At 39.3% G+C, this 22,860-nt stretch overlaps 1 protein-coding gene across 1 annotated transcript in view; it reads left to right on the top strand.

Annotated features, from left to right (window-relative positions):
* LOC140231704 (dynein axonemal heavy chain 6-like) overlaps positions 1–22,860 on the top strand; it is an 87,917-nt gene that overhangs the window by 28,039 nt on the left and 37,018 nt on the right. The window contains exons 27-51 of the mRNA XM_072311861.1: positions 386–507; positions 1,115–1,286; positions 1,848–1,952; positions 2,670–2,788; positions 3,688–3,762; positions 7,025–7,109; positions 7,659–7,909; positions 8,749–9,034; positions 9,521–9,666; positions 10,066–10,134; positions 10,551–10,737; positions 10,952–11,031; positions 11,466–11,640; positions 12,092–12,316; positions 13,149–13,388; positions 13,683–14,051; positions 14,178–14,240; positions 14,892–15,084; positions 15,657–15,786; positions 17,682–17,947; positions 18,621–18,796; positions 19,696–19,798; positions 20,165–20,353; positions 21,359–21,549; positions 22,645–22,773. Coding sequence (XP_072167962.1) covers positions 386–507; positions 1,115–1,286; positions 1,848–1,952; positions 2,670–2,788; positions 3,688–3,762; positions 7,025–7,109; positions 7,659–7,909; positions 8,749–9,034; positions 9,521–9,666; positions 10,066–10,134; positions 10,551–10,737; positions 10,952–11,031; positions 11,466–11,640; positions 12,092–12,316; positions 13,149–13,388; positions 13,683–14,051; positions 14,178–14,240; positions 14,892–15,084; positions 15,657–15,786; positions 17,682–17,947; positions 18,621–18,796; positions 19,696–19,798; positions 20,165–20,353; positions 21,359–21,549; positions 22,645–22,773 — 4,146 coding nt within the window. The remainder of the gene's footprint in view (positions 1–385; positions 508–1,114; positions 1,287–1,847; positions 1,953–2,669; positions 2,789–3,687; positions 3,763–7,024; positions 7,110–7,658; positions 7,910–8,748; positions 9,035–9,520; positions 9,667–10,065; positions 10,135–10,550; positions 10,738–10,951; positions 11,032–11,465; positions 11,641–12,091; positions 12,317–13,148; positions 13,389–13,682; positions 14,052–14,177; positions 14,241–14,891; positions 15,085–15,656; positions 15,787–17,681; positions 17,948–18,620; positions 18,797–19,695; positions 19,799–20,164; positions 20,354–21,358; positions 21,550–22,644; positions 22,774–22,860) is intronic.

Genomic DNA, 22,860 nt, shown 5'->3' with positions numbered 1-22,860 from the left:
GCAGTGCTTTCTTCGCTGATTGGCACAGACGTCTGAAAACTGCAGTGTAGCTGTCAATGAATAGAGATTACCTAATCCCCCTATAAATCCCATAATGTTTTACCATGGTCGTCCTGTTGCACTGAGGAACATTGCTACACCTATAGTGGGCTTGTCCAATTTTCCACAAGGTCCAGTTTGGATGGATGACCGAATGCTGATGAAAAAGCTTTTAGCAAGTTAAGTTATGAAGTGCCAGGCATATAAAGGGTTATTAAGCCTCTGCATGCTCCATTAATTACCTGTACATAAACCTGTAGGTTTGTGTACAAAACTTGTGCACATTTGATTCATTGGTGCAGAATATAGGGTTAAGAAGAGCATGATATGGATGTTATTTCCATAGGCCCTGGTGGATGAATGGGACAGGAAGCTAAGTGTGTTTGCCAGGACCCTGGATGAATGGATGATATGCCAGAGGAACTGGCTCTACCTGGAGCAAATCTTCACCACACCAGATATCCAGAGGTGAGAAACTCATTCACTCACACAGACATTGCTTCCATTGCAGATTCCATCAGTGTCTGGTAGATGAAATTACGGTATCATGCAAAAGATTTTTTTGTTTTCACTTTTCGTCAGTTGAGGTACTTAATTTTCCATAAAATTTCACATGTTTACAATCGCATCATCCGTCAGGCAAAAGATTGTCACATCCTATGCTCATGCTATTGAAAAATGATGTTACTTCCAACATTCGAGACAAATTACAGCATGCCCATGAGCAGCATCTGCTGCACACTTCCTGTAGGTAATGAAGTTATCTCTGATGCAGGTGATATAAGATATTTGATTATGTTTCTCCTGTTTTAATGCTATCACCAAGAGCAGGTGGTTTAGTTTTTGGAATCCCATATCCGGGAGGAGTGACTCTCGACACCAACTGTGCCATCATCAAGGTTAAAAGTTGAAGTTGAATAAGAACAAATTCAAGCAATGAGACATTGTGTTCTAATAGCGATGGTTTATGTGGCTATTTGACAGTAAAATGTTAATATATGAATCTGTGTAGTTATCTTCTCATCTATCTGCCAAAGTAGTCACTATTTGTTCATCAATTTGTGTGTGTATCTAGGCAACTACCCACCGAGGCGAAGTTGTTTGCGTCGGTGGACAAGGCATGGAAGGACATCATGAGGCGGACCGAGGACCGGCCAAACGCGCTGCGATGTGCCACCATGCCTGGCGTGCTGGAGATTCTCCAGACCAACAACTCAAACCTGGAGAAAATTCACAAGTGCCTCGAGGTAGGCCTTTCCCTTTTCCTCGTGATCTCAGCCCCACCTCCCTGGAAGAAAAGGGGAACGAAAGTATGGAAAGAGAATGGAAAGACTAGTGCACGTGAAATTTCAAATTCTTGATCTATTGAACAGTATTGATCTAGTGGTCATATTTTCTCTCATGTCCAAAGCAAGCAATGTATAGATTCATTTAAACGCACATGTCATCAAGGGTGATGTAATCTTAATCATCATCATTTCCATTATTTATTGTTGTATATCCCATATACATATTTCATGAGAATGATAGTTTTGTGAATTGGAACTTGTAACACAATTTCATGAGTGATTGAAGTCTTAATCAAGCCAAAGTGATGAGATGAAAAATGTGTATTATCCCCCTTCAAGAGAAAAGTTTGTGACTTCACACTTTCGATTACTTTATACTCCACGTTTGTGATGTATGGGAGACAATTTTTTTGTAGGCATTACTTTCAGGAGTATCAATCAACTCGCCATATGCCCAGAGATAAAAACACTGCAAAATATTCCACACATATAAACTACTTCATGATCATGTGTTGGCAGGACTACCTGGAGACCAAAAGACTGGTGTTCCCAAGGTTCTACTTTCTCAGCAATGATGATCTGCTGGACATTCTGGCCCAGAGCAAGAACCCCGATGCAGTCCAGGTAGGTCAGGCTCAAAAGATGCTTGCTGGTCAGTGAGAGGCTGTTGTTGGCGGAGGCAACAGCTATTCACTGGATCATTTCATACCATAAAAACAGCAGATCTGTTTTCAGACATTAAATTGTTCTTTCTAACGACATTCTACATGTATGTAAAGCAGTTTTGTGCTTCGTACCATCTGCACATAATCACACATAGTTGTATATGAATATGTTCAGAATGTTAAAAAAAATGGAGAGGAGTGCATTATTGAGATGTTATTTAATGTTGGTTGAAACATTCTAAAACACATAAATTGTGATACAGAAATAAACAATTTTGCACGTAATGAGCCTGTGAGGTTTTATTCCAAGAGTATGGTAATTGTACAGACAGTACAGTTCTTGTCAGTAAAGCATCAATTTCATTTGCAATATTGCAGTATTAATGTATCATATAATAGCATGTACAAGTTCTTATCTTATATTGCCAATATGATTTTATAAGATTGCATTACTGTGAGCTATGTTGGTTTGAATTGTGTAGCCAGATGTTTCTGTTCATGGGTCTCAATACGAACATGAACCAATTGCCTTTTGCCAGTTGAAATAATCAAAAGATGTCAAAATTGTGTCATATGAATGAAAATTAGTGCTTCTCTTGTCTACCATACTGACATCGATGGAATTCCAGCACAGCTCTAAGCTCTAAGTGTGATCCACCCTATTTGTTTCTCATAGCCCCATCTGGTGAAGTGCTTTGGTAACATCAAGAGTCTGGATATCATGAAGGAGCCCAAGCTACCACCGACAGTCCGGGCCATGATATCAGCTGAAGGGGAGGCCATTCTCATGCCAAAGTAAGTCCTGTGCCCTGTGGTGTCAACGCTCTGTGTCTGCTCTTCTGACAGGATTGCTCTCCATCCTCTTCTTTTCAGTGGTCCTCTGTTTCAATTCTTGCCTCTGTCAGCATTAATGTCCTCCAGAATACTGTTGCCAATATTTGCAGGAAGGTCAATGAAAGAAGTCGCATGTTCGCAGAGATTTTATGTAATGTATTGTTTAGATTGAACATATTTTGATTTGAGAGTTAATGTTAAAGACGAGAAGATTGTGAGGAAATATTTTCTGAATTAAACTGATTATTTTTGTTATATAGAATGTGTGGATTTCAGAAATGTTTATAACGTCACCTGCATTTGTAAGTATAAATGACTGGTATACACAATTAACACAAACTCAAATTATTTATGATATTGAGAATAGTGATATTAGAAATTGTAATTCTCATATTTGCATTTGTTTTGTATTGTAGATTAATCTCATTGTGCAATAGCTAGGATGGATAAGCCTGATTTTTGTTGTTTTATGTTTACTATTCTTTTTCATCACTATGTTGTATCTTGTGCATATTCTTAAGTATAATAATCCTTTGTGTAGTATGTCTGCAATTCAGCCTGCGGGCTGCGATAGATATTGATCACTAAAACACCTTTTCAATTCAATTCAATTCATTGATATTTTGTGACATTCAATATGACATCAATATGCTATCGGCTGCAGAGAATTTGTTCTTCTTCTGTCTTGTCCCATGTGTACAGTGGAAAGAACAACAACAACTAATCAGTGTTCACTGTTATCAAACTTTGTACACTGTGAGCTCACAAAGGTGCTTGACTACAGTAAGCTTTGACTGCAGTGGAGAAGAGTCTGAGCAACAAATTTCTTCACTCTTTCCCATTTTTGTCATTCTCCCCAGGAATGTGCGGGCCAGAAACCCAGTTGAGCAGTGGCTGGGGAGTGTAGAGTCAGCTATGTATGATTCTGTCAAGAGGTATAGTAGACTCTGCTTCATATGTATGCTCCCAACTTTATCTTTTTAAACACCCATAAGAACCACATTGGCCTGTATTCACAAAGTTGGGTGAAATCTAGTCCATGGACTAAAATACCGGTAAGCGCAAAATAGGCGTACCTTTAACATGCACATGTCACCGTGTGATTGTCGTAATTGCACATCTGTCGACTTAGACAATCTGTCTCATGCATTTACGCAAAAGAAATTTGCGTAAGCCATGGTCTGAATTTAAACCACCTTTGTGAATACAGGCCTTAGTGTCTCTTTCTATCATGAATTGAAACTTGAAAGAAGGAGAAGTGAAGCATTTTAATGTACTATATTCCACAACATTCACATACTGGTGGAGTATAAGTATCTTCAGAGTGAAAACTGAAATGACGTACTACAAACCTTTTTCCCTCATATTGTGTGTGCTGATTACTTCGAACTATCCAGTCATTCTTTTCTCTTATGTAACTGTACACAAATGATCTTGGGTACATGCTTAACTTTTCAGTGTAAGGTGTTACTTATTGCAACTGAATGTCAAAGTGCCCTACACTGACGTAAGTAAGCACTCATTATTTAGTGTGTAGTAGCAGCCATGATCAATAATAAAGGGCTTACACACTCCGGTTGGATTCAAACTAACAATCTCCAGATTACAAGTCCGACAGGTGTTGTAGCTACTAGACTACGGATCATGACTACTACTGAAACACAGAATACAAGTAATCATTACTTATTTACACCTACGTTGGGCAATTTGTCAATCAATCGCAATAAAAAGAACTCAACACAAGAATTCATTAATTTGAAAAAAAAAGTGTCACTTATTCATTCTCTCTCATATTTTCTTCATCTGTAACAAACATTTCTGTGTTTATGTTCTACTCTCAGGTGTACTTTGAAAACCACTTTAATATCTACTGTTGAAATATGAATGTATTACTGGTGTGTAAAGCTGGTAAAAATTAAACTCCAACCAGGAAAATGCCACACTACAACATTTTCTGATCATGACCACCATGTTGTGTGAAAAGAGCTGAAGCTTTAAAGAGGAAATCCACCCCAAAAGTAAATAATCATTATTTAAAAAGAAAGAGAAAAATATTCCCTACAGAATGATACAAAAATGATTAAAATCAGATAAGAAATAAGGAAGATATGACATTTTGAAATTCAGTGTTTTTTTTTTTTTAACATTTCTCGACCAGCCCTTATGAATATTCAAATCAGCGAGTTGACGATGTCATACCCTTACAATTTCTTATTCATTTCATATATAGAAGTGACAAAAAATCTCATATTTCAGCTGTATAAACATAAAATTTGTCTTAAACCACCCAAAATAAAAAGGAACAGATGTCAACTCTGATATATCTTGGTGTGGAAATATGCTTTTACTTGTAATTGCTAAAAATAAAAAAATTTCCGAATTTCACATATAACATCCAGAAAAAAATTGTGAGGGTATGACATCATCAACTCGCTCATTTGAATATTCATAAGCACTGGTCAAGAAATGTTTCCCCCAAAATGTGAAATTTCAAAATGTCATATCTTGCTTATTTCTTATCCAATTTTAGTCATTTTTGTATCATTCTGTAGGGAATATTTCTCTCTTTCTTTTGAAGTTTATTTATTTTGGAGTGGATTTCTTCTTTAAGAGTAAACTACACAAGTACTTTAATCATCGTCCCATGTACTTTGACTCTCTGTTTTTAATACACGCACATAATTCCTATGTGAACGACATGGACAGTGGACTGCAAACGCTCCATTTATCCAGCAAGTGTGTATCTAGTAGTCTCTCCTTCAGTTGGGAACTTTGACCCTTAGACCGTTAGACATGACATGTGATAAAGTTCCTTTAAAGATCTCTTCATTTCATGATTTCATCTTTTTTACCAATGATTGCTCTCATCTCCTCACTACTATCTGTACATGATATATTCATACCATCTCTTTGTCATTTCCTCTCTCGCTCTTTCCTTAATGTCTCTCCCTCTCATTAGATTCATTAAGTTTATGATGGCTGATAGAGAAGTGCAGATTCTCTGGGGCAACTCTCAAGAGTTCAGTAAAACTGCAATTCACTGAACAAAAGTGTTGACCGCTGTTCCCAGTTGCGTTTATTTCTGTTTTCGGATATTGCTTTTAATAGCCGCCACCATCTGATATCTGTATTGAATTGTGTTCTTGGTTTCTCCCTGTTCCCTGCATATGCCAGTGATTATTTTGGTTGTTTTCTGGTCATTTTTCTTTTGCATGTCTTGTAGATGTTTGTTTTGTTGACTTTGTTATCATTTCATCAAAAGGGTTTACAGATATGTACAATATCTACCATATCCCTGCATGAGTTTACATATTTACATTTTGTGACATGTTCAGTGTTGTCAAGCATAGAATATGTTGTGTATGTCATCCAAGGTGTTACATGATCATGTGCAACTTTGCTATTATCACACTTGTCTATGATATACATGTACAGTGTACATACTGCATTTGTATGCCTTGCATCACAGAGTTGTGCTTATATTATGTCCATGGTATTGTGTTGTTTTGAAGTGTGCTGAATTAAAGTTTTCCACTAATAATTTCTATTCTTTCTGGTCAGTTTATTCTGTCTTTATTTGAATTAAAGTTTTGTTACACCCTAGTCATACAGTTCAGCATTTGTGTTGGAAAGTTTGAACATTCGTTGCTTAGGTTACTAGGGAAAATCTCAATGGATTATAAGATCAATCATTTCATAAGTAATTCAATTAGTCATGAACAAGACTCATTTTCCATGGCCTTGCCATCTACAAAATTCTTGATACAGCGAGAAAAAGCTTTGTAACATGCACATAGTATGTTATATAAGACTGCAAAGCTACAACGTGTGTACATGTATGCATATGTATGTGTATTTTTCAAATGGCACAGATGTTGTGAAAATATCAGAAACTTTGAAATTTGTAAAGGAAAATTGGCAGTCTCATATTCTTTTCACAAAATACTGCAGCAAAATTTGATAATTTAGTATCGTGGGCATTCAGGTATAATGCATTTTGACATATCCTTGGAATGCTAGAGTTGTACATGCACTAAGCTAATATAGAAATGGCAGATATAAAAAGAAATATTCATATTCAATTTATCCCGTGTACGTAGTCAATACTTTCATGTCCTTTTTGTGAAGAATCTCTCAAGCATTGTATGCAGAGCTCAAACAATCTTTCACTTGATTCTCCCCCCCCCCCCCCACCAGAAACCTGAAGGAGAGTGTCAGTAAATGGGGAAAGGACTTGGAGGAATGGGTCATCGCTCACCCCGGACAGATTGTCCTGACCGTGGTAAGTTTGTCCTTCAATTCATCGAGGCCCAAGCACTAGTGAGAATCGGTCATTGACCTTGTACACCCAATGGGAGCGTATAGGCCTTTTCATGGATTTGTGATGTGTGTTACACTTCTGCAAACAGCAGCAAAGAAGTTTAGTGATTATGCTTTAGCTATGTTGCTCCATTTGATATTAGCAGTCAATATTTTCTAACTTAAAAAAAAACAAACTTAAAATAAAAAGAATGTATTTTTGGGGGGGGGATTGCAATCATTAATAGAGAAGCTTATTCTGAATTTGAAACCAAGCTGTGTTTTAGTTTGATATGGTTACTTAAAATTGTTATGATGATTATTCATCCTAATGAATTGACATAAGGTAAGTACAGTATCTGTCAGAAAATGAAACATATGTTCCTGAATAGTGGTTGATGCTTGAATTCCATTTGAGTTTCTGGCTTATGCTTCATTGCATCTTTTTATGCATTAGGCCCAGCTGGCTGTTTGTTTGTTTGTTTGTTTTTATCATCATATGTTTCCTTCACTCTGCCCTCCCCCCAACCAGGTTCAGATCATGTTTAACCGAGAGGTAACGGCCAGTCTGGAGGCCCACCGTGCCTCCAAGAGACTGGTGGACTCGCGGGACCGGCTGGTGGAGCGGCTGAACATACTGGCCGGCATGGTGACCAAGCCACTGACCCACCACAAGCGGAACAGCGTGGAGGCCCTGATGGTCATCATGGTGCATGCTAGGGACATCATCAACAACATGATTGACAACAAGGTCCGCAGGAGCGATGACTTTGAGTGGACAAAGTGAGTCACAGACAGAGCTCATAATGCATTTCATATCTCTTCCTTTCATATTTCTGCAGCAATATTTTTCTGTTACAAATGACAAAGGCATGTCATGAAAGGTATGAAAGAAAGAATGTGCTTGTTTCATTGCGCTTCTTCTCAACAGTTATTGACTTGAAACCTGGATGTATCAACATTTTGGTCGTTTCATGAGTAATTAATTGCATGATTATATCATGAGATAATATCCCCTGGATGATGTTTGAGTATATTTGAAGAACACTCCCAGAAGGATCATGTCATAGAAGATTCTGTAATCTGAAGTATTAAGCCGCTTGCAGGGAATAATTTTCCTGGTATCGTATAGCAATTTGCTATGCATTTTGGTATGACTGCTATACAAAATGTAATTTGCATAGCAGTTTCAATACATAGACTTGTACGCGATTTTGTTGAAAATGTATGTCCATCGACAAAAATTGCTATTCAATTTCGAGAACGAAAATTATTCCCTGGCTTGCTTTGTTCTTAACACATTAAATTTAGGTTATTGGAGCTCAACTACTAGATACTCCAGAAGAGCTTTCAAGAAGAGACATGAGTGAAGAGAAAAATGGTTTGATGAAGTGTCAAGGTTTATGAATCTACTGATCGAGCTAAGATACTGTATCTGTAGCTCTAGCAATAATAATTAGGTATTTTGATACAGCTGTAGTTTTGACCGTGATAAAAGTCTTGCAGAGTTGAAAAGAAATAAACCTGTGTTGCTGTCATAAACTTCTAAAGAAAGAACTCTTCTTCCAAGAGGCTTTCGGCTGACTCACTGTCACTCTTTACTCTATCCCTGCCATCCAAAGGCAATTGCGTTACCAGTGGGAGGAGCAGCACAATTCCTGCATTGTGCACCAGGCCAATGCCTCTTTCCAGTACGGCTACGAGTACCTGGGCTGCTCCCTGCGGCTGGTCATCACCCCACTGACTGACCGCTGCTACCTGACACTGACCGGTGCCATGCACATGCACCTAGGGGGATCCCCAGCTGGGCCAGCTGGCACAGGAAAGACTGAGACGGTCAAGGATTTGGCCAAGGCTGTGGGCAAACTCTGTCTAGTCTTCAACTGCTCCGAGGGTCTTGACTACAAGGTCAGAACTTGATTTGATTTGATTTGATTCTTGAAAAAAAAAATCCCCAAAATATACAAGTTATTCAATAACAGTGAAAAATATATTGATACAATGGTGATGCAGTGACATGTCCTTGCATTGCATAGGGTCAATAAACAAGGCAGCAAGCAGTCATTAAAGAAGAAAACACTGGATGTTGAGTATGGAAGGTGACACTATGATTCATTAGCAAACTTGCATACATTCAGTTTGAAAATTAGTTATGCTAAGTACTGGAAAGAAATATGAGGAAATGAATTCAAATTTGCAGTTGTTGGTGATGTTTTAATCATTAAAAAAAAAAATGTACAAGACTACTTAATATGATAGATTTCCTGCTCTTTGCAAACTCCAACCAAATTTCTGTAACTGAAACATCCATCCAGTTGAAAGGAAATAAAGCTGTTACATATAAGGAGAATAACATTAATGTGAAATTGACTGTGTGTGATTGTTTGTTGGCAGATGATGGGCAAGTTCTTCTCTGGGTTGTCCCAGTCTGGTAGCTGGTGCTGCTTTGATGAGTTCAACAGGATTGATGTTGAAGTGCTCTCTGTCATAGCCCAGCAGCTTCACAGCATCAAGACTGCCAAAGATAGCAACGCACTTCGGTGAGCCCTGCTGATTTCTTGCCTGATGCGAATGTTTAGAATTTAGGTATTTATGTCACACAGGCCAATACTATTGGAAGGCATATGGTGTGGGCATGTGAGTAATATACTTCAAGTCACTGTGACATAGCTCTAAATCAGTGCAATTGATTTCAGTTAAACGTTCACATTCATGTCTATCAGCACACACTGAGAGCTTCGTACTCTTTCTGACTTTCCTGTTGTTGTTGTGTGTGTGTGTGTGTGTTTTTTTAGGGGAGTTCACTTATCTTGTTACTCAAAGACTGTTTGAAAATTTCCTCTATGCAGATGTAAAGCATGAAAGAGTGAATGTAAAATGAGATTACCTTTGTTTCTAAACTGTGAAATTGATTTTGATTGCATGCTTGCTTCTTTCAGGTTTATGTTTGAGGGCAGAGATATTCGACTGAACTCAACATGTGGAGTGTTCATCACAATGAATCCAAGGTAAGAATTTTCAATATGAGCAACTTTTTTGTGAGTCATACAACTCCAAGACAAAGTATAGATCAAAATGCCGTGCAGATGCAGAGAAAACAAAACACATCTATGCTTGATCACATTTTCACAATGTCAATTGATCAGAGTACTATCACACGAAGTTGTGTACAACAGTTGAAGTTTTATTACATTGGTCGTAGTTTGTATAGTTTCTAAGTGCAACCAATCATCTTTGAGTATCTAAAATCACATGTACTAGTAACCATACATTATAGGCTGTCTAACTTATAGCAAATGTAAACTTGTAATAAAATGGGCGTCAGGTCTTTACTTGTGCAAAGTTCTGTTCCTTGATAGTATTCATTTTGAAGAAGTCATTATTAGCTATAAGATCTAACTGGATTACCTTCTCTCTGCTGTAGCTACGCTGGTCGTGTGGAGCTTCCTGACAACCTGAAGTCTCTTTTCCGCCCCGTCTCCATGATGGTGCCGGACTATGCCCTCATCGCTGAGATCATGCTCTTTTCGGAGGGATTCACCTCTGCTCGGTCCCTCTCCAACAAGATTGTCAACCTGTATCAGCTAGCCAGTAAACAGCTTTCACAACAGGTAGGAGGTCATCATGGGGTGATGTCATCTGGTGATTTGAAATCTGGCAATCTGTGCAAATTTGGTTTTCTATCTTCTTGAGTTTTATGGTCTTAGTTTAGTCTGTTGAATCATGGTGCAGTAAGTTACGGGAATATGCACGCAGTGACCTTTTGATATTCACTTTGATTTTAAGTCCTTTTTCTTTGCTTGTCTTCTTTCTGTCTCCTACCAGGATCACTATGACTTTGGTATGAGGGCCATCAAGTCTGTCCTGGTTATGGCTGGCCAGAGGAAGAGGAAGGCTCAAATGGAGTAAGTTTTGTGTCGGTCACACTCTATGTCCACTCTCAGTGCAGAGAGATTCTTATCATCTCATCAAGTGGCCCACATCTGTAGAAGCTTGTCTTTAACATGGGTCTCTCTTTTCCAATATCACAGTCATTTTGTTCAAATTGTTTTATAGGTTTAATATAGACTTGCTTATTTTGTTCTTACTGTCTTGAATTTTTCTTTGTATCTTTTCTTATTTATGAAAGTCATCAATATTTCTTTAAAGTGACATATTGAAGCTACTGCTTCAGATATTTTCCTTAGAACACAACTTTATTCATGTATCTTTATTTTGGTTTTGCTTTTTGAATTGCAGAATACCCTACACCACATCTCAAAGTTCCTTTTGAGTCATTCTATCAGAATATGCTGAATGTTGATGGAATTTTTATCACTTATATTTATTTTGTTGCAAGATCCAAAGAGGCCAAGCCCCTGTCTGAACTGGAGGAAGCTTTCATCCTGATTCACGCCTTGAAGGATGCCAACTTGCCCAAGTTCCTGGCTGAAGATGTCCCTCTCTTTGAGAGCATCCTAGCTGATCTCTTCCCCGGCATAGACCCACCACAACCTGACAACGGGGTCCTTGAGGTAAAAAATACAATTATAGTTCCCCATAATAGCCTTTTTCAATCACTGTTTTCATAAACCGATTAATGAATCATTATTGTGGTATAGATGAGACTACATGCAAAAATGAATGAAGCAACTGATTATCACAGTGATGAAAATATTATGTCAATTCAGTGGATCTGAAAAAGTATGTCACAGTTTCATGACTCAGCACTAGCAGCTGATCTCTCTGTTTTAGCTTAGGTCATAGAAATTCTTCCTACGAATCTGAGTTGTTGAGAATGAAATCAAGATGCCGTTTGTGCTAACCGTCCAAGGGAATTAGCATTCACACATTTCTGTGATGTTTTCACATACACCTTCAAAATGACTGACTTGTGTTAGAGAAACAATTTGCATCATCAAAGTTCTTCCAATACCTCATTAAATGTGTGGGTGTATGTATTTTGTGTATGGTTGTACCATTCAGAAAGCGATTTCCATGGCGATCCGCGACCTCAGCATGCAGCACTGGCCGAGTCAGATCGAGCATGTCAAACAGCTTCACTCACAGATCCTTGTGCGGCATGGCGTCATGCTGGTGGGGCCATCCGGTGGAGGGAAGACCTCGGTCCGGAGCATCCTACAGAGGGCCCTAGTTGTACTTCCCACCATTCACATGGAGGAGGGACCACAGAAGGGCAAGACTGTTATGGTGAGCATAACTGGGGAACAGTTATATATTTTCATCAGTTTACACATCTTGCGTGTATAGCAATTTGTGTCTCTTTCTGTGTGTATGTGTGTTTGTGTGTGAATGTGGGAGGGGGTGGTTAGGGAGTGGGATGTTGGGATGGATGAGTTGTCAGAGGTAGGGATGGATGAATTGTCAGAGGTTAAAGACATTCAGAGTCGATGATGAGGCATTGTCAACCCAATAAGTCACTCTCACTCCCCTTACAGAGAAAAGAAACAAGAAGTGAAGTAAGTACAGCTGAAATTGTATTCGTCTTTGCTGATCTTTTCTCTCTGTTTAGCGTGACAGATCTTGGCACACTGCATGGGGCCTGTGTCACATGGCATTCAAAATGTTATATGAAATACAACTTATGAAAATATCAATCAAATGCTTACTACTGCTGATGTATTGCGTGCACAACTAGAAGCATTTACACTAAACTACAGTCAACAAACACATTTGGTAATATTGTCCACATTTGATGTAGTAATTAGCCATAGCCCAAATGGTCACATGCATAGTGTAGATCTCAGCATGTACATTGTACAGTCAGCAGTTTTTGGTAGAACTATGGCAGTTTGTGGAAACACAGCACCCTAAAAATGCTTATCACATGAATTTTGGTATGGTAGAAACACATTTCAGAAGCACATTCAACTCAAAGGTTGTTTTTATATCCATCAAGTAAATATTGTGCAATGTAAGTGGAACCAGCCACAATTGAGTAATGCTCATGTTATATTTCCAAGTGCTGTGGTAAGAGTATCGGCTACAACTTTCCATTCATGTCGGCATGTTTCATTTTTAGAAAACATATGGCAAAAAGGGGCGCATAGAAACCTTCACCCTGAACCCCAAGTGTGTGAAGATGGGAGAGCTATACGGACAGACTGACCCCAACACACTGGAATGGACAGATGGACTGCTGGCCTCGGCCGTCAGGAAGTTTTCCCGGGAGAGTGCCAACATCGTGATGGGGGAGGATGGAGAGGCGAGACCCGGGACCATCGCCAGTGGGACCTCCAAGGATGTGGAGTCCATGTCTGGGGTGGGTGTAGTCTCTTTTGGGGGTTTTGAAGATTTTCAGTGAATATTGTATTAAAGGTGAATGCAGCATTGCATTACAGACTGTGGACAACTATCAATATGATGAAAGATAGAGAGAAGGAGATGAAAGGAGATTTTGTGATAAAATAAGTTATCAAGTGACAGATTAAGAGTTAGTAGTGAATTAAATTTTGAAAAGTAATTCTTAAATAGAGTAAGACTTTGATTCTCTGCATGAGATTAAAATTCCAAAGCAGATTCTTGAATTGGTTTCCTGTATTGCTTCTGGTCACAGAGGACTACCCCACAGTCGGAGTCAAGGGGTCCATCTCGAGCCTTTTCTATCCCGCCCTCCACCGCTGCCTCCCAGTCCGTCCTGGAGTCCACGGCGGGGGAGAGTGTGCGCCCCGTCACCGAGGATCGGAGTGAGAAAGGGGTGCATGGGGAGCAGACCCCCACGGACTGGCACTGGCTGGTTCTGGATGGTCCCGTGGACACGCTGTGGGTGGAGAACCTCAACACTGCCCTGGATGACAGCAAGCTGCTCTGCCTGGCCAATGGGGAGAGAATCAGTCTGACCACTGGCATGCGGCTTCTCTTTGAGGTGGACAACCTCTCTCAGGCCAGTCCAGCCACCATTAGTCGATGTGCCATGGTCTACTTGGTGAGTTACTCCGCCATTCCTTGCCCACTGTTTCTATGCCTTGCATCCACTTTGATAATGAAATGGATTTTTGAGTCAACATTTTGATTAACTATCTTAACAATTTTTATTTTTCTCTTCTTTCAGGACCCAGTTGATCTTGGATGGAGGCCCTTCGTTAAGACCTGGATCTCAAAGCTTCCAAAAGATGTGAGTGGTGTACTACTAACTGTAGCTGCAGAATACTACTGTTTCTGGAATCTTTCAGTTTAAGGGAGTGTACGCTGTATATATGTCAAGTAATATTTGCTCAAAGCCGTCAGGGAGACCTTTCTTTTCATTCTCATTCCACATGTCATTCTCTCCACTGTGGGCATGGTCTGAAGTACACTTTACAACACAAACATACTGTGTACTGCTATATTAACCCTTTATGTGCCCAAGCACATACTGTAGCTTTAAGTTGGCAAGCTTTTTTGTCAGCTTTCAGTAATCCATCTGAACTTAACCTACATTGTAGTTGTAGACTTTGAAAGCCCACTCAGGTGTAGCAATGTGCCTCAGTCAGACAGGGAGGCCATAGTGACTCAATACGGATTAGGGGGATTAGGTAATATCTATTCATTGACAGTTAGTTTCCAGACATCTGTGCCAATTAGCACAGAAAGCACTCCAGTGTGTGCACTCATTGGCGAACAAAGCACAGTAAGGATTAGTTTCATACTGTCATATGCGCACTAAGTATCCTTCATGTGTACTGAAAGGTGTGCACCATGTATTATAAAATGGAGGACACTTCGATGACATCCCCAGCTGTTATACCAAATTTCTGACTGGTATTGGTATCATCCACCCCTCCAGATTCCAGAGAGTGGTAAGCATCACCTCCAGGCCCTGTTTGACAAGAGCCTTGACAAGGGGCTGGAGTTCCTACATGAGTACAGGAGCTACCAGCACGTCCCCGCCACAGACACCAGCATAGTCAGCACCTGCTGTAACCTCCTGGGAGCCTTCCTCGATTTCATCGGCAAGAACGGTGGCTATGGCAACCCTGGTATGTCATGCTTCTATCCCACTTCTGCTTCAGACAATCAGAAATTCATAATGTTGTACTTCATACTTTCTCCACTTGGAACAAGTAAGTTGAAGCATTTCAAAACTTTTAGTATAACAAATCCTGTGGTCATTCTGTGAATACTAGTACTTATATTTAGCAAATGTACACAATTATCCTCTCAGTGGAAGGATATAAATATATAAGGATATATCATTCAGTAATGTCCAGTGTACATCTAATATCTGAAGCATATTTCTGTATGGTATTTCAGCATTTTGCCATGAAGCTCTTTATCATCTCTCAGGTTAGTGCTTGACGCAGTATATGACCAAGTGTAGATTCCACGATGTTCAAATGACGAGAGCTACTGCAGTCTGTGAGTCTGTGGCTTTGAAATATTTCTTTAGGCTTTTATTTACCCATATGCCAATTGTGTTCAAGCTTTTGTAGCCAGAGTAACCAATGTATTTATGCAGCCAGCCATCTCTCAAATGTTATCTGGATAAAACTGAAAACGTGCTTTCAATTCATGACTGCAAGTAATATTGCTTGTATTGTGTATTTGGCAGATGATGATAGACCGTCCAGTGGTGAAAGCCTGCTGTCCAGTCAGTCTGGACGGTCATCCCGGGCAGGCAACAGGAGGGGAGCCAAGAAGAAGCCCCCAGAGAAGCCCAAAGTTCAGTCCAACAAGGCGAGGTAAGCAGACTGCCTGATCCTCATCTTACTCTTGTCTTGTAATCATAATATACTGGAGGAAAAGAAGAAAGTTGGCATTTCAGTATACTCTGCACATTTCTTGGCTCGTCACACCTGAGATGATTGAATATTGAAAAATGATTGATCTCATTTACGCAATCAAGTGATATGGGGTTGCTGTTCTTCATTGGTGCCAATACTGGGGGTCCATGTTAATCCAAATCGTACCCTAGAACTGACTACTGCACCATAGTTGCTATGATATATTTTGTTTGTTTGTCTGGAGTACACATATGTATACTGTAAAAGTGGAAACTTTCATGGTGTTGAAATGTTCATGCATTTCATGCAGAGAGAAACTAGCGCAAAAATAAAAACTCATGAATATTTTTGCATGCCATATGTTCCAGTAGTTAACGTCTTGATTCCGAGGAATTTAAAACACGCGAAACTCTTCTTACCTGGCCGAGCGCCAAAAATTTGTTGTGGGGAAAATATCCACTTTTACAGTACACTAAAGAAATTAAAAGATGATAAATGTAACAGACAGCCTAAAAAGTGACATTTTCTTGATTTTTAAGCTATCTCTTCTTTCTTTATTCATCAGACTGTTTATCTCCCTGTCATGTACCTCTCTAATTGTCCCCGCCGAACGAGTTCGAGCAGGGGACTATGAAACGGGCTCCGTACGTGTGTGTGTCCGTGTGTGTGTCCGTCCGTGTGTCCGTGTGTGCGTCCGTGTGTGATCAAAATCTTCAATTTGCTACTTCTCTGTCATTTATGAGCCAATTTTGATTCTGTTTGCTTTATATGATAGCACTACATAAGAGCTTTGAAACTTCTACACAGAATTTCAGTTGTGACCTTTGACCTTGACCTTTGACCTATATTGTACATTTTGCTACAAAATGCTACTCCTTCGCCATTTCTAACCCGATTTCGATTCCGTTTGCTTTATGTGATGGCACTAGTTGAGGGCTTCAAAACTTCTACACAGAATTTTGACCTTTGACTTCTTTGACCTTTGACCTTGATTTTTTGACCTGTATTGTACATTTTGCTACAAAATGCTACTCCTTCGCCATTTCTAACCCGATTTCGATTCCGCTCGCTTTATGTGATGGCACTAGGTGAGGGCTTCAAAACTTCTACACAGAATTTTGACCTTTGACTTCTTTGACCTTTGACCTTGATTTTTGACCTATATTGTACATTGGCTACAAAATGCTACTCCTTCACCATTTCCAACCCGATTTCGATTCCGTTTGCTTTATGTGATGGCACTAGGTGAGGGCTTCAAAACTTCTACACAGAATTTTGACCTTTGACTTCTTTGACCTTTGACCTTGATTTTTGACCTGTATTGTACATTTTGCTACAAAATGCTACTCCTTCGCCATTTCTAACCCGATTTCAATTCCATTTGCTTTATGTGATGGCACTAGGTGAGGGCTTCAAAACTTCTACACAGAATTTTGACCTTTGACTTCTTTGACCTTTGACCTTGATTTTTTACCTATATTGTACAATGGCTACAAAATGCTACTCCTTTGCCATTTCTAACCCAATTTCGATTCCGTTTGCTTTATGTGATGGCAGCAGGTGAGGGCTTCAAAACTTCTACACAGAATTTTGACCTTTGATTTCTTTGACCTTTGACCTTGATTTTTGACCTGTATTGTACATTTTGCTACAAAATGCTACTTCCGGCGGGGACATATATTACGCACCGCGTAAATTCTACTTTTCCTTGTTTCCTTTATATTTGTTGTTGCCAACTAGTTGTATATCTACCAATACCTTCATATATTAGTCTAATACTAGTCTATGTTTCAGTCTACTTGTCTATCTATTCATTGATCTATCCGTGTTGTTGTTTCTCACTCTCTCCCTAGCACCAAAGAGTGGTACCTCCAGAAATACCCCGACCAGTTCCACAACATCCTGGGCAAGATCTTTGTCTTCTGCTACGTCTGGTCCATCGGGGGTGTCCTGAAGAGGGAGGATGACAGTGATGATGATGGGGGCATCTCCTTGGGACCAGCCGGAGGCGGAGGAGGAGGAGGAGGAGGAGGGAAGAAGAGTGAAGTTGTAGAGCTCAATCTCTCCTACGAGTTTGACGGCTTCGTGCACGACATGTTTGACACTGAGCCTCCACTGGGTAAGATTTTGACCTTCTTTCACTGATAATGTTTCTTTCACTCAAATTTCCAACTGAAACTAAAGCAATGAAAGAGCATTACTCTAATGAATGTTGCTCTGATGTATGTTAACATACAAAGTACGTCAACTGCGGATAATAGCCAACACACTTCAGGATATTTGACCATTCTATAGAATACTAGAGAAGATCAGACTTTTCCCTTTTCCATACATTAGATTTATCCTGTGTGTTATCATTCCAGACATCAAGGAAATGAGCATTGTAATGATTCAATACCCATGCATACATTTGTGATGATTCAGCCTATCAAACAGAAAAAAAGGGATACACATGTAAAGTGACATTGTGTTACCGTGGTTTCCATATTGGTAAGAAAAATAGATTAATGGAATCTCTCATTTCATTTCATTTTCATTTCATTTTCATTTCCAACAAAATTATATATAATCATAAGCACAAAATGATTATATGAATACAAAATATTTCAAATATCTATTTCTGAGAGTGAATTGTTATAATGATATAGATCTTCCAACATCTGATCAATGAGTCACAATACTGTTCTTCACTATATGACATATGATAAGATACATCCCATATTTGATGTTGCTTTCACTGTTATGTTTGTAAGCATACCTATATTTCAATAACTTTTCTTGCTTTCTCGTAGGAGTGAGACTGCCGTCGGGAAGCCGAACAATCTTCCACTACTTTGTGAATCTGGAGAGTGGCAAGTTTGTGCCATGGGAGGAGCTGGTTCCGAGCACCAAGTCCCTCATCGACAAGGGTGTGATCCATGTCTCACTGGGGGAGCAGCTGGGGGTCACTAACCAGATGAGTAAAGAGGTACACTGTATGGGCTTAGTTTTTGTGCTTGGTTTTATTTCCTTTTAAGTCTTATGTTTTCAGGCACATGCTGTACATTCATTCTGTGGACCCAGTCACTTGAGACTGATGTGCAAATGTATGATTACAGGCCATGCACTCCCATTTTAATGAAATCCTTGGGAACGGCAGTTTTCTTTCATTATGTTGTAACTTTGTTGTAGCCGAAAATTAAAGGATATTAAAAGATGTTTAAACAATAATTTTGTGACCTGAACATTTTCTTCATTATAATGAGAGTTTTGTTATAAGTACATTGTATGTTCGTTGTAACAGGAATGCACTGTACTATAAGTGATGGCCATAGGATATGCATGATGACTGCAAATGATTGCTGAAAAGGAAAATGCAATAACTGTAAATATGTTATCATTGTTAGCAGTCAATGCAGATGAGATATGGACAATAGAGTCTGTGTTTTTCCTAAGCAGAATATATTCCATGTACTGTCAAGCTAGACTTCTAAACCAAACTTGCTACCAGCAAGCTGCTATTCGTACATGATATCGTCTTGACCTGAAATTGACTTGTTTTGTCGATGTCTTACTATTGTAAGACAATTTTAGTGTGAATTGTGCAACGCTTTGTGATATGTCTCTTGCTTATACTGTATATCTTGTGTCATAATGTAACTTTGAGTCATCAAAATCTGTTCTCCTGTCTGAAAACTTGATATTGATGCATACTTTTCTGTTAAACAGTTCTTGACCAGATCTTGAATCTTTGCACTGGAAAACACAATGAAAAACAAAATTGTCAACAATTCAGCTGGTGCCATCATATATATAATAAATAATACATGACATATAGATTGGAAAGGAATACACTGTATTTTGAAATTTCCTGTCTGTCTCCTCCAGGTCTCACTTGAAGACAGTGAGCTAGTTACTACAGTGGATACCATCAGGTACTCATTCCTGACAAGCCTGTTAATACTCAACAAGAAGCCAGTTCTTCTCACAGGTAGGTAGCAAAGGACTCAAATTGTAACCACTGTACATTTGCCTTTCGTGCTAATCGTTCTCCTTTGAAACAGATGAATACATACATGTCTCTTGAATCTAGATATCAGAGTAGAGTAGGTTGAAAATTCTCAGACTCCCTTCTTGCATAAAATGCTAGTGCGTGGCATGTGTTTCATGGATTAATTTCAAATAATGAACTAAAAGTGTATGAAAGTTAAGCATACATAATACCTTGTGTATCTTCATAAGAACCTGTTGGTGCCATTACTGTTCTTTAAGTGAATTATAAAATATTGCTGTAAGCTCTGAACTTATTGAAGGTAACCATGTTTGCATGCCTTCTATCATAACCCTTGCCTCATAGGGGATTCTGGGGTGGGTAAGTCGGCCCTGATCAGCCACATGCTGAAGCGCCTGTGCAGAGATAAGGGGACGTCCACAGAGCATGGCACCATTCTCGGGGAAGTCTTCAACTACAGTGACCGGGGCACCAACATCCTATCCAATATCTCCGCCCTGACGGCTAGCGTACTCAACGAGGATGCAGATGCAGGTATGTGCAAGCGGAATGAGGATACTATATGTCAATCAAAGTTATTATTCACATTTAGGCTCAAGTTTATGGATTTTGATTGCGTAGTTGTATGTTCATGTATACCGTATGTGTTCAAGCTTTACAAACAATTGAAGCTGCTGTGCCGCCATCTTACTTGGCACATTCTATGGGAACATGCACGCATTTTCCAGTTGAGACTGTCACCAAGATCATGCGATGTCTTGAGCTCCGTACACAAGTGTATGGGTGATGTGCATGGTAAGATGGCGGCTCGATGGCTTCCAAGCGATTGGCTTATGGAATATCCAGATATTTTCTGTAGCAATCAGTGGTGCAGCCCTGTATAGAGTTAGACTCCACAGTCCTTGAATTAAATCTAGCACTTTACAGGTGCATTTCAGTGAATTGTGCATTTGGTTGATATCCCTCAACAAATAATTTGACATGAGTTATAAAGAAGCATATGTGGGAAAATTCACTCTCTCTCTTTGTTTCAGTCCTTGTCTCCAAGATGTCTGTTCAAAGTAGGAGTAAACTGTCAAGAAGAAGATTAGAAAATAGATATCATGTGATATTACTTGATGACATCACACGTATCCAGTTCTCATTGACGATTAAGCTTTCTCTTATTACATGAGCCAGCATTGCCCATTATTTTCACAGGAATACTGTGGCGAGGGGTATAGATCATATAAAATATTTTTAGGTTTTTCAACACCACTTTGTAAATCTTGATAGCTGCATGACGTGGTTGTCATTCTTGACTTTGTAGTTTGACACTGCAGTGTTTCATTTATGACTCCACCTGCTGCTATTACTTGTGCAACTACAGAATGAAAATTGAGAATAAAGAATAGATTTACAAGTAGCACATAGCACTGATCTTTTCAACCATTTTTTCTATGAGAATGTTTTCCATGCATTGAAAAAACAAACTGCTGAGCCAGTGAATGTATCGAAGCTCCGAGCGTTCTTTAAAGTATTTACCTTCTTTTTCCTCAGGTGGTGCCATTGGAGGTGGAAGTCTTGATCTGACCTTCATGACTGGTCAGGTTCGCAAGCAGGCCAGTGGAGTGGTCAGCACCACGCTGCAGCTGAGCGCCCAGACCTCTCCGGCCAGAGTGACCACCCAAATTCAGCACAAGCTGGTCAAGAGGGGCCGGGATACCATGGTGGGCCCTCGGGGCAAAAAGGTCAGTCTTTGAGGGATTCATCTCTGTGTATTGTTTCTAGATATCATATGCATGTGATCATTCATTAATCTAACGTTGATATTGATGTGGGCATGTCTGTCATTCTTCTTGACACATTACAATGGTGGTATCTTTATATCAATACCATTACACAACATTAAAGCATCAAGAAACGTGCCCAGACAGGATCAAGGGAAGCCATTGAAATATCTAGATAGTCTACGGGTTTTCTTATTTTTTTTCTTCTTTTTTTTGTGTGATTATAAACATTTTTGTGCTCTTATAAACCAAATACTGTTTTAAATCATTTAAGGAGTTATGCCTGTTATAATAAAACATCTTTAGACATCATTTATTGTCATTTCAAATTTTCTTTGAGCATATGTATGTTATTTTGCTCTTAATTTTTAAATATTTGTGAGCTGTCATCAGAGACGGATCCAGGAATTCTGTAAAGAGTTGGCACCTTTACAAAATTAAAGGGATGGTACAGTATTGGTGGAGATGAGAATTTGGCTTTTAACTTTTTGCGAGATACCAAGAAAACACTTATGATATAGTACAGAATATACCATTTTAAGAGGAATTCAAAGTTTATTTGATGAAAATCGGGTTTGTAATGACTGAAACATCCAAAAACAAAGTAAAACAAAGCGATTGTAATAAAGTGTGGGTCCCACACTTTATTAGAATCGCTCTTTTTTGGATATCTCTGCCATTTCAAAACCAATTTTCATCAAATAAATGTTGAATTCCTCATAGAATTACATGCTCTTTCATATTTCATAAGAGGTTTCTCATTATCTCACCAAAAAATGTTAGAAACCTGAAATTAGGTCTCAACCAGAACTATACGATCCCTTTAAAGCAGGGGCGCATGCACCCCCAATATTTTTTTTCTTTTTATTTCTTTTGTTTGACAAAAAAATAAAGGGGAGGGGGCGTGCGTCCGACGCACTCCCCCTGGATCCACCACTGGTTATTAAAACATGCAAGACATTTCTTTACTGTTTATGGCTCTCCAAAGTGTGACTTATTATATTCATATGCCTACACTCTGAATTCAAATATGTGACACAACATTGTCTACCACAGGTCTTGGTGTTTGTAGATGACCTCAACCTACCAGCCCCAGAGCAGTACGGAGCACAGCCCCCTCTGGAGCTCCTGAGGCAGTTTATGGAGCTGAGGGGGTTTTATGATACCACCAGGCTGGCATGGAAGGTGAGGGATCAATGGTGGATAGAACCACTAAATGCTGTGTGTTTGTGAATTTAAGGGGTTTGTCTTCTGTTTAAGAAATTCTTCACA

The sequence above is a fragment of the Diadema setosum genome, chromosome 1 (assembly GCF_964275005.1).
Source record: "Diadema setosum chromosome 1, eeDiaSeto1, whole genome shotgun sequence".
In the NCBI taxonomy this organism is placed as follows: domain Eukaryota; kingdom Metazoa; phylum Echinodermata; class Echinoidea; order Diadematoida; family Diadematidae; genus Diadema; species Diadema setosum.
This window is presented reverse-complemented; position numbering and strand designations above follow the sequence as displayed.